Source organism: Eschrichtius robustus, chromosome 13 (assembly GCF_028021215.1).
Source record: "Eschrichtius robustus isolate mEscRob2 chromosome 13, mEscRob2.pri, whole genome shotgun sequence".
Lineage (NCBI taxonomy): Eukaryota > Metazoa > Chordata > Mammalia > Artiodactyla > Eschrichtiidae > Eschrichtius > Eschrichtius robustus.
The window spans coordinates 72,331,049-72,343,907 of NC_090836.1; the positions used below are offsets into that span (position 1 = coordinate 72,331,049).

Sequence of the window (12,859 nt, forward strand, 5' to 3'; positions counted from 1 at the left end):
AACTAAAGATATAATTCATGTTCCTTTCTGAGATATCACTTATTTTCTCATGACTCAGCAAGGGAAGGAAGCGGCTTGGGCTTTTTTTTTTTAAATAGGTTTTGTCAGATTGCTTCTTAACCCAGATAAGAATTTCTTGGAAGATAACACCTTTCCCAGTTAGCTGTGGGGAATGTTTGTATAACTAACTCTATATACTTCAAGAGAAAATCACTAGTGCTTATTGTACATCTTTTCTCCAGGAAATAATACCACTCTCTCTGTGCTTATTTGCACGTTCTATTTATTTTGTACACATCAATGTGAATATATAGTTGTATCAGCCTGTGTTGTCATATACTTTGAAGTGTGTGGTAAGCTTATCTCCTTAAGTCACTTCTTAAAAACAAGATCTGTTTTAATTATTTTATACCTCACAAGGAACTGAAATTGCTTAACAAGTTTTGTTAATGTGCTTGCGTATGTATCTTAAGTGAGAATTTTCTCAAGGGACTAACTAATATAGTAATGATTATAAGATTGATTAAAATCTCTCTGAAAACATTGCTGTTTCTTTACTGAAGTAATAACAGCAACAACAAAGTTTTCTCCATCATTCCCAAATGAATTAGATATCAGAAAATAATTTCATCTCTAATTTTCATATTCTAACTGATATTTTAACAACCCCACTCCTCTTCTCACATACAACTTGGTCCTTCTTGTTTCTTGGTTTTATTGCTTCCACTTGTGATGCTTCTCTCTGTCCTTATTTTATCTATTCATGTCTCATATCAAACCCAGGCTCTAAGCAAAGCTTTTCTAGGAAGTCTGTCCTTATTAACCATGCCTGACCTTCATCAACCCTTTCTATGCATTCTCTCAAGCACTGATGTAAGCAATGTGAAGCACTAAATCATACTTACTAATATGTTGTTGATATATTAACACTCATTATTTTTCCATCTTTGTTGCATGCCTCCCCACTTACATAACACCCTCTACCTGGGTATGGATGTTTCAATTTAATCATATAACTCCCTGCTCAGAGTGCTGCCAGGGCCTTTGCAATAAAGCTAAAACTTCTTTGAATAAGATATGAAACTTCTGACTGCTCTCCGTCTTCTAGGCTCAACAGTTGATACACAGCTCCTCATATCCAAGTCTCCTGAGTTGCTCGATAAAGTTCCCAGAAACTGCTGTACCATTATTCTACACCTAGTGTGCTCCTGCCGCTTCCTGGAAAGACTGAAATCTCTGCCCCTTTTGGAAGAACATGTCTTCATCTTTAAATATCAGGTTCAGCCCAAGTATACTTTCTTGATGAAATCCAACCTGTGTCCATAACCATAAGAAGTGTTCCACTTTTCCATTCAACTGTCTTTTTCACCAACCATGACATTCTATAGGCAAGAGTCACAGAGCACGAGCTTCACAGTCACATAGACCTAGTGTGAATCCAGCTTTCCAGCTTTACAACTTTCAAGTTGTGTGATGTCTGATCTTAAACTTCAGTGTCCTCATGTGTCAGTGGGTATAACTTCTCCTTCGTAGGGTAGTTGTAAGGATCAAATGAGTGATACATGTGAAGAGTGCTTTGTAGTAATGCTGGCACAGAGTGAGCCCTAATAAATGACAGCTCTTGGGACCATAAGGTCCTTGAGACCAGGTCATTTTCGGAATCAAGGGTCTAATGCTTGTAAGTGCTCAGTAAACATTTACTGAATGACTGAAGTGAATACCTCTATCACAGGGAAGCAAAATATTCCCTGAGGATGAGGTTAAAGAGGAAGCAAGAAGCAGATTGTTTAAATCCTTTTTAGATTTAGTCCTTGACTTTAGGCCTGACTTATAAAATGACCCCGAGATTTTTACTAGGCTTTCCATACATTGATACATGAGTGATACGTGAGAAATGAATAGAATTTATAGGCAGAAGAGTGAGAAAGTTAGTATTAGAGATAAATATTTCAATTAAGAATATTTTTAGAGTTCTAATGAGACCAAAAGCCTTTTTTCAGGTGCTCACTCTTACATTAATTTTCAGATATAGGAAATGGTAGGAGGGAATCATTATTATGCATATATGACAAGTTCCTTAATAAAAACACATGGCAGTTGGAATTTCAAAAGGCCATAATAAAAATCAATAAAGTTGTTGAGAATGAGATATGCAAGCTGTTTTGTTGTGTTATAATTGAACCAGACTCAAGTTAAAAATAATATCCAAAAATACTAGGTCACTCTGGGATAATGTCTATAGGTAAAAGCTAACCAATTATATTGCATTTTGAAAGGCAAAAATACCAGCATTTATAAGTTCACAAACAAGTCTAATTATTTACATAGAACGTATTTATTATAGAGCAGATCTTCTTGTCTTTTGTTTATATGTTGAATAGCCTCCTAACGATTCTTCCCAGCTTCAGTCTTGACCTACCGGAATGACTCCTTTGAAAATTTGGCCAATATAATTAACCTAAAGCATAGTCCTGATCATATCTCATCTCCACTCAATAATTTAAAGTATTCTCTGTGGCCCTCAGAGTAAAATTTCAACAATATGAGTGTGACATTCAACGGTCTTTACAATCAGGCCCCAAGCCCCATTTAGTGTACTTCTCTCAGCATATCCTTCAAAGGAAAAATAAAAACAAAAACTATTGACTTGGCATTTTCTGATACAACCCATATTGTGTATCCTCTAAGTTCTTTCTAGAATGTCCTTCGCCCTCATCTCTGCCCTTTGAATTTTAGGCAAGGCTATGAAGTCATTCTAGGTAGCGTTATGCACACCCTACTTTTTCTTCCCATCATATTTAGTTTGTATATCTCTTATAATCTCCAGTTAATTTGTATATGAAAGACATTCTTGAAAATTGAAAGGTGATTAAAATTAAATGAAGTTGAATTTTCTCAAAAAATGGTAGAAAAATGAGTGAAAACATTTGTATTATTTTTCCCATATCACATGAAACTGAATAACACATAAATATTTATAGAGAAAAGTGAAACTTCAGATGACTAGTCTATAATCATGAATGTATTATTCTGCTTCTTCATTATAGAATTTCTTGCATCCAAGTATCTGTCATGCTGAAAGATTTTGCAGATTTAGCTCCTTCTCAGATTGCACTGGCATTGTCATGTATTACTCTCATTGCATTTTCAGTATGGTGAAGCAAATTGATAGCCACAGTACATTCTTGTTTGCTTTGTGTCTGATGAACCCTATTTTTCCTTCATGGTGATAACTTTCTAACAGTTATCATCGGAGGTCTTCCTTTTAAATGCATGTATTTTAATTATTTTTTAGTTTTAACTTAAAAATTAAAAGAAAAAGATCACTTGGGATAACTCTAAATTCAAAGGCTATATTACCAAACAAAACAATGTCATCTGTCAAGGTCAGTTCCACTTATGAAAGTACCTGTCCTCTTGCTCTGAGTAGTTATCTTGCTCTCTTCATTCACAGGGGAACTGGAATGAGTTCCTGAAAAGTACTGATGTTTTTAATTCACAAGATGTTGGTGGAGTCTCCTATTTTCTGAATTTCTCTTATTAATCTGAATGCACATTTTAAAGAAAGAAGGAAATATCATCACTACAGTATTTCAAAAAGCATATCAATTAATCATCCATAAATGAGAGGAAGGTATATTAGGATTATTATATTCTACCTTGCATTCTACTTATAGTTACACATTTCGTTCTCTCCTACTTGATTTGGAGCTCCTGTAGGTAAAACGCCTGCCTTCTCTATTTCATTTAGCACTGAAAGAACCAAATACTTTTCCTTATTAATAAGAGTAAGTACATTAAAAGTGTTGAATCAAATTGCATTTGATTAAATCTAATGACTGGATAGTTGTTTTGAGGAGAGGGGAAGTTTATTTATTTATTTTGTTGTTTTGTGACTATACACTATAACATTCAACAAAAGGCTCGAGCAATTTAAATTTAGAAATGTGTACTGCAATCAACATTAATCTTTATCACAAAAATTCCACTACCAAAATTCCACCTCTCTCATCAAAAATGTCAAGTCTCATTGCTGTTAAGAAATGAGACATTCACGTAGAAATCAAATGATGAAACATATCAAGCACCTGCTGCCTTTAGGCAAACTCTAAATTAAAGTTTTCTATATTTAGAAATACTACACGTCTAGATAGCAAAAGTGTAAAATCATTTTGTTCGGCAAGATTTTCCCACTTCAACTTCTTGATGTCTAGATACATGTGTGAAATAAGTCAGTCAATCACCATTCATTGGCTATGTGACAAGTACCCTTCTATTAGAGGGTTCACAAATTTATCGATTGGTCTTCCTAGGGCCTCCTTCTGACTGTAAAGCTACTAAATTACAATTTTCATAAAGGTAAAATTGTAACATATAAAATAAACATGTGCCAAAGTTTTATTTAATTAATTAATTAATGAGGGAACCAGTAAGATGTTATAATCAATTCAAAGGAGAATTTGGCAATCGGACCTTCAGAAATGCTGAAATTAATTTGCTAGTAGATTTAAAACTCCTTAATCTTTCATACAACAATATTAGGTCATATTTGATGTTATCCTTTCCATGGGGCAAAAATCAAGTTTCTTTCCTTGCTGGGCCATATTGATTTGCACTACTATCATTTTTTATAAGTTATCTTCTGCTTTTACAGAGATATAAAATGGCCTAATCGACAGAAAACCAGTTAAAGCTACACACCTTTATAAAATCAGTTAAAACCCAGAGGGTATACTAAAAGTGTATCTAATACTCTCCTTTGTCACTTCGGGTGTTTTTTTTCATGAAAGGGTATCTAATTTTGTAATGTGATCTTGATATTTAATCTTTTCCAGGATTTTTTCTCAGTAGTGGGGCCTATTGCAGTTTGTTTTCACGTTATTCAACAGTATGATTAATTTTTTAAGTATATAAACTTTTTTTTTAACATCTTTATTGGAGTATAATTGCTTTACAATGGTGTGTTAGTTTCTGCTTTATAACAAAGTGAATCAGTTATACATACACATATATCCCCATATCCCCTCCCTCTTGCCTCTCCCTCCCTCCCACCCTCCCTATCCCACCCCTCTAGGTGGTCACAAAGCACCGAGCTGATCTCCCTGTGCTATGCGGCTGCTTCCCACTAGCTATTTATTTTACATTTGGTAGTGTATATATGTCCATGCCACTCTCTCACTTTGTCCCAGCTTACCCTTCCCCCTCCCTGTATCCTCAAGTCCATTCTCTAGTAGGTCTGCGTCTTTATTCCTATCTTGCCCCTAGGTCCTTCATGACCATTTTTTTTTGTTGTTTTTTGGATTCCATATATATGGAATATATATGACATATATATGTGTCAGCATACAGTATTTGTTTTTCTGTTTCTGACTTACTTCACTCTGTATGACAGACTCTAGATCCATCCACCTCACTACAAATAACTCAATTTCGTTTCTTTTTATGGCTGAGTAATATTCCATTGTATATATGTGCCACATCTTCTTTATCCATCATCCCTTGATGGACACTTAGGTTGCTTCCATGTCCTGGCTATTGTAAATAGTGCTGCAATGAACATTGTGGTACGTGACTCTTTTTGAATTATGATTTTCTCAGGGTATATGCCCAGTAGTGGGATTGCTGGGTCTTATGGTAGTTCTATTTTTAGTTTTTTAAAAATTTTAATTATTTATTTATTTTTGGATGCATTGGGTCTTTGCCGCTGCACACAGGCTTTCTCTAGTTGCATTGAGTAGGGGCTACTCTTCATTGTGGTGAGCGGTCCCCTCATCACAGTGGCCTCCCTTGTTGCGGAGCACAGGCTCTAGGCCCGTGGGCTTCGGTAGTTGTGGCACACGGACCTACCTGCTCTGCGGCATACGGGATCCTCCCAGACCAGGGAATTGAACCCATGTCCCCTGCATTGGCAGGCAGACCCTCAACCACTGCGCCACCAAGGAAGTCCCTATTTTTAGTTTTTTAAGGAACCTCCATACTGTTCTCCATAGTGGCTGTATCAATTTACATTCCCACAACAATGCAAGAAGGCTCCTTTTTCTCCACACCCTCTCCAGCATTTATTTTTTGTAGATTTTTTGATGATGACCATTCTGACCAGTGTGAGATGATATCTCATTGTAGTTTTGATTTGCATTTCTCTAATGATTAATGATGTTGAGCATTCTTTCATGTGTTTGTTGGCAATCTGTATATCTTCTTTGGAGAAATGTCTATTTAGGTCTTCTGCCCATTTTTGGATTGGGTTGTTTGTTTTTTTGATATTGAGCTGCATGAGCTGCTTGTAAATTTTGGAGATTAAAGGGATATAAACTTTTGATGGGCAACACACTGGTTCAGGATTTAGCTTGATACCAGAATCATTCAATTTAGGAGGAGACTCAGGAATTTCTCATTCTATGACTTTTCTCAACTCAGTCCTTTTAAGTTAATGTTTTACCTTATTTTCTCTGCTCCTCTAGCTACTAAGGGTTTGTGATCTGGTTTAAACTACAGGTCTAAATTTAAAATTAAAAGGTTTTTCCAGTTCCCAAGATCAGAAACTCTTTCTATTTCTTTCTTAACTTCCATATCCAGAAGTTCTTTTAGTCTTATTGTTCTCAGGCCAGGGTAAATATCCTTGCTGTCAAATGGAGCTAAGAGTGGAGTGGAAGGGGAGTTCAAACAGATTTTCTCTAGCAGTGTATGTCAATGGATCACTTATTCCCTGATGAAAGAAAGGAGTAGTTCTACTTGTTGGGGTGGTGGTGAGGGGTAGATATATGCCTTTAGAACCACATCTTAACCAAATAGAATGATGACACTTTAAAAAAACACTTCAGAAAGCACCTTTCCACTTCAAATCAGAGGGAGCATTTGTACAGAGCTAGATTTCCAAGGAATCAACATGTGGGAGTATAGCTATGCAGGTGATAAACTTATTATTTTAGAGACTAATCGTATTCTATACTTGGTGACCTGAAGAATGACACGGCCAGATCATTTGCCAAGTATAGAAACATGGTTAGTCACTCCTTGAAACTATTTTCAAATAGTCAAATCACACTTTGTTTGTATAAATCAAATATGCTTTCATGTTCTGTTACTTAGCAGTGCTATCAAAGATGAATTAATGACAGGTAAGAATGAAGGCAAGGAGCCCAATTAAATGGCTATTTCAATGGTTCAAGTAAGATTTAATGACAGCCTGAAACTAGGGCAGTTGCTATAGGAAAGGAGAGACAGTTCGAAAGCATAATGATCAGAATTTGGTGAATTAAGTGTGAAGGAAAATGTCGGGTGTAAGTCGACTGAAAGTTTTTTCTTCCAGAGGTTTATGGCTTTATTAACACAAATACAATGTGCACACGAGCTGTCTATTCACTTTCTTCGCTGTATATCCTGGCATTGGAATTGGAGACTCTGATGGCCATCTGGGCTGCTCTTTCCATAATGGCTTTGTGGTCCTTGGAGGAGACATAAGGAGCAATCTCAGCAGAGTAAGATTTGTGGCACATCAGTAGCACTTCAAGGACCAGAAACTTCTGAAAGTCACTGAGCAGCATGTGCGTTGTTTTCATCTTGTTCCCATAACCAATGTTAGGCATCAACATCTCTGTAGACAGAGTTTTAATTAATTGAGGTTTTGTACCTGAATAATAGGTATAGGAAACAAAAGATGATGTAAAATTTGACCTTGATCATGTTGAGTTTGAAACACTATTAACTGTTCTGGAAGGTAGGTTCAGAGTCTAACCTGGAAATACACATTTAAGGCTGTTGAGCTTACAGGCTTTAGTTAAAACCATGAGTGATGATATTGCCGAAGAGGGCGTGTGCATGGAAAGAAAAGACTCATCATTAAGGGAATGATACTTGATAATAGAGCCAAAAAGGAAACTAGGAAAGATGAGTCAAGAGTTTATTGAGAAACTGTGGAGAGGTAAGTCGGTGTCAATTGAATCATTGGAAATAGTGTTTCATATTGTGAAACATACATATTGTGAACATATATATACATATATACATACATACATTGACATTATATATATAATATCTATGTCTATATCTATATCTACATCTATATCTATCTGTCCTGAAGGCAAAAAACCAATAGAAATTGGGAGAAGTTAAATATATAGGAAAAGAAGATAAACTTGTAGGTAAAAGCTCCTGGAAGAAGAAAATTTAAAGCTTATGCAAATATAAATCATTTTATACAAAGTGGGCAAGTAGCTGAGTTAGTTTGTGCCTGATGACCTCAATCTTATTTAAAAAATGCAGGTAAGCTTGTTAAATATGTTGAGGGTAGGCTTTGTGTAAAAGTTTGAAGAGAAAGATAAGTGTATGAAAGGTACTAAAAAGACAGGAAAAAGTAACTGACCAAGAAAAATAGAAGAATGGTTGAGTGTTTCTGTAGTCCCACTGAAATGGGATTCCATTCATTTATAGTGGCTTAAATCTAGGCAATTCCATGATTTTCTCCAGTAGTGGCAGATATGTGTATTAAGAGGTTGAGAATACTTGTTAGGGTGAGGCTCAGTGATTAACCAAACATCTAGGTATATCAGAGAAGAAAGTTTAATATGAAAATAATATACCGGGGAAAAAAGGACCAGAAATCAAAGAGTAGCTTATGGAAGTGAGGGTATGAGAGAACAGGGATGTTAGGAGATGGGAAATTTGAGGTTTATTATTAAAGAAGTGAAATTGAACTGAATTTGACTGGGTTTAAAGCAATAACAATCTGTGAAATCAGGCCTATTGGTAGGTCCTTCTTCTGGACTTTGAAATCACCACAATAAATTATAAAACATGGGATAGGGAAAAATATTGATTCAGATACCAAAACCTTTCATCAATATGAGATAGTGACTAAAAGATTTTTAGATTATTGTAAAAAAGGAAAAATAGAAAATGATGTATTCAGAGGTTATGAACTTCAAATAAAAAGAGAATATTGCATGAGAGTAGAGAGTAAAAGTTTGGAAATCAGTAGTGATAATCACCCTTACAGGCCTTATGGTATATGGGAAAACAAATATTTACTTTTGGGGAAAGATTTAAGAGAAGTGTTCTTTTAGTAAGGCAGGTAGAAAGCAAGTATTAAGAATATTGTTGAGAAAGAGTTGGCTTTTTGTTTTGTTTTGTTTTATGAATCTTTTAAAATATTAGACTAGTAATTCATTAGGCATATTTGAAAGGTGTGGGAAGGAGGGTAAGAAGAACAGTTCTATGTGAGAGGAGATTGGGTAGATAATATATAAAAGAGAGGTTTCCATAGTGAATGATGATCAAGATGTAAGGACCAAGGTTATAAAGCATTTTGCAATGATATGGTCATAAAGTTTGGAACTGTAATGTCAACTTGGGCACAGCCTCCTTGTGTCTCAGTAAGGGAGGCTCACATGGAAGCTAAGGCTTTTGGAGTGAGAGTTGTTGGAGTTTGGGTCTAGAGCATAGTGTTGGCCTTTATGAACAGTTTTCAGATGTTCCCCTTTTTACCACTAACCATCGTCATATAGTGTGATTTTCTCTTTTATCCCAGATCCTCTTTTGAGCAAGCTCTGGCTTTCTCAGTGTTCGTAATGTGGTACCCAGAAATAGCATACATAGTTATGTTCTGACCTAAACACAGAAGAGGGCTAAGATACCCTCCAATGCACATATGAGGATCTGTGCAGGGGAATACTGTGTTAGCTCCCTTGACATATTGTGCTATTGACTTAGATCAAAGTAACTCCCTATAGAGCCCAATACTTTTCTTTTTCAATATGATATATATGTATTTTAGATTTGATCAGACTGTAATTACTATTTGGCATCATGATTTCAACGTACTGATTTTCCTTCCCAATGTTGTGTTTTGAAAATTTTGATAACTTGGAATCACCAATGTTAATTATAAATGTGAAATAAGGCATAGTCAAGGATACAGTCTGTGGCATGATATTAAAGATCTCTTTTCAAGTCGACATCCATTATGTGTAGTGCTTTGTTCACTTAAAAACCACTTAACCATAAACCGTTATCATCTTCCCCAGATTTATGTATTACCTATAAGTGTACCATGAAAAACTTTGCAGGCAGCTTAATTAGTGCTATGCAGTCTCTTTACTTGAGTCCAAAAATCCCATAAATCTGCACTTCCTAGAATTTCTATGGTGTGATGAAACTATTTTGTTAAATCCACCCTTTGAAGGCTCTTGTTTCCCTATTCCCCCAATTCTCCTTGACACCTCTCACAACTCTAAATCTTTGGTCAGTTTTCTTGAGACAAGTATTTTTTTTTTTTTTTTAAGAAATTGTTTAAATTTATTTATTATTTATTTTTTGCTGTGTTGGGTCTTTGTTTCTGTGCGAGGGCTTGCTCTAGTTGTGGCAAGCGGGGGCCACTCTTCATCGCGGTGCGCAGGCCTCGCCTCTCACTATCGCGGCCTCTCTTGTTGCGGAGCACAGGCTCCAGACGCGCAGGCTCAGTAATTGTGGCTCACGGGCCCAGCTGCTCCGTGGCATGTGGGATCTTCCCAGACCAGGGCTCGAACCCGTGTGCCCTGCATTGGCAGGCAGACTCTCAACCACTGCGCCACCAGGGAAGCCCCGAGACAAGTATTTTAACTAAAGATTTTAATAGAAGGTTTCTAGAGTTGTTTCTGACTGGAGAGACTGTGGAAGATCTTGGAAAATAATAGAAGCTCGTGCCTGACTTATAAATAGCCTAAGACGATAAATATCTTTCTGTCCCTCAAGACTCATTCAAAGTCATTTATTCAACAGAGGACTTACTCTGTCCTATTTCTATTGAGGTCACTTTTTGTTGAATATTGTAGGTACCAGGCACTGAGCAGATACTGGAAATCCAAAGGTGAATACAATTTAGTTTTCATCCTTAAGGAGCTCACAGTCTAATGACAGAAATAGATATTTAAATAGATACTGCATGGTAACAGGTGTAAATAAAATGAGAATAGGTAAGACCTGAAGCACGTACCAGCTGGAACCTAAGTCGCTGGAACCTAAGTCTAAAAAAGTCATAGTGTTCTCAAATTAGTAATAGTTATATACAGTTTTGTCTGAAACTTTCCTCATTACATAGAACATTCTGTTTTGAGGCAAACACTTCAAGGAAGCATTTCGTCAGACCAGTATTGGCCCACCGACATGAAACTGCCACCCATACCTATATTCATCAACCAGTTATGTACCTTTTTGTTGCAGTTGTCTACTTGGGCTCAGTATAATACAGTCAGAGCATTCCTGGGCATAACTCAGAATACTAATTAGCAATCCAGTTCGGTCTCTATTTCATACGAACCTAAGGTCTGTTTCTCCACATATATTGTTCAGCACAAAGGAAAAGAAAATAAATTCATTGCTTTGTGGATGAGAAAGCAGGCCTAGGCTTGTTGACATCTGTCTGTGGCTTCCTTCCAAGCACTTACTTTCAAAAGCGAGATCTCTATCCTTTTGTTGATTTGAAAAAATCAAAAACAAATAAAAAAGCTATAGGAAACTTCCTTTGTGGAGGAAGAAACCACGTGTGAAGAATTTTCATCCACCATGCACTGCCAGTGTTAAATCTAAGTATTGAGGGCATCGCCTCATGATTGAATCTGCCTACAAGTGATTAAGGCCATAAATTACATAAAGAAAATGAACATACTGCTAAATAATTGCTCCAACACTAATTCTACCCTGTTACATCTTGCTAGGAATTCTTTGCCATCCATGCAATCCTATCATGTTTATTGCAATTTTGAAGCCTGGTCTAATAAGATTGTTTTTTTCCCCACTATATCCTACTCCTTTTTTACCTTTAAGGGTCATAAAGACCGGGTAATGAAAACTTTTAAATTACTCTGCAATTCCTGCTTATGAGGTGGTCAAAACTACCCAATTTTGTTAGTACATTAAAAAAGCCATATGAAAGAATTAAAGTTATATGTTGTGATGCTAGCGTCCCTATTACAATATTCTTTTTGGTTTCTATGAAAGGCCTTTCATCCTTAGAACTACAAACTTAAGAGACATTCTGCAGTGAAATAAGTTCCTTTCATGTTTTAAACATCAGACTGATTTACAACTCCCCATTGACATGAAGGTGCTCAAATTATCCCCCCACCCATCTTTCTTTTCAAGTTTAAGATGAACTAAGTGAATTTGCCTTTGGTGTTTTATAATGTCAATGAACTTTAAAAAGCTTTTGAACAAATGGTATTGCCTAGGCAGCCACCTGGGACTAGATCATCAGTTTCTTTGTGTTTCTATTCAATTGAAACTATCTCACTGATTCGGGCAGGGCTCCCCAACCTGGGTGCCTACATACTTCAACCATCGCCAACACTGTTCCCAGGAAGCTCGCCCAACTGCACTTTCCTTGAAGATCAGTTCTCTTATACGCCTTTCTCATGAAGAAGAATTACCACCAGCAGATGGGCTTACTACTACAAGGAGGATTTGGGCCCTCCTTCAAGTGAAGTCTCCACCCTATCAAATAAATCTCTTTCTAAGGCTCCTGTTGCGTACATGAAATTTTCGCAAGAGCCCTGCTAAGCCCCATCCTTTTACACCAGCATGGCTGCCGGCTACCCATGTCCCATTCAAATTAGAAACTGTCGCATCCTCCTCTCCTCAGGCATCAACAGATTTACGCACAACCACTGCTACTTCAGTTGCTCTGCAGCTAAATTGCCTTTGATGACCAAAAGTTGAGCTTGCGCATGAAGTAAGACTTTCAAAGCTTGAGCCTTAATTCACCAAACAGGGACAGAGCATAACTAATATAAAAATAATAGTTCTTTTCAATTCCGGGGTATTATTAGCTGTCACAAACAAAGCCGGCTTGGGCCTGTATCTCTCAGGAATGACAGACCTTGAAATA

At 36.6% G+C, this 12,859-nt stretch overlaps 1 protein-coding gene across 1 annotated transcript in view; it reads left to right on the top strand.

Moving 5' to 3' along the window:
* The window catches only part of LOC137775840 (uncharacterized), a 63,088-nt gene that overhangs the window by 21,384 nt on the left and 28,845 nt on the right, over nucleotides 1-12,859 (top strand). Inside the window, 2 exon segments of the mRNA XM_068561967.1 lie at nucleotides 1,109-1,289; nucleotides 3,048-3,150. Of these exon segments, the coding sequence (XP_068418068.1) occupies nucleotides 1,109-1,289; nucleotides 3,048-3,150 (284 nt within the window).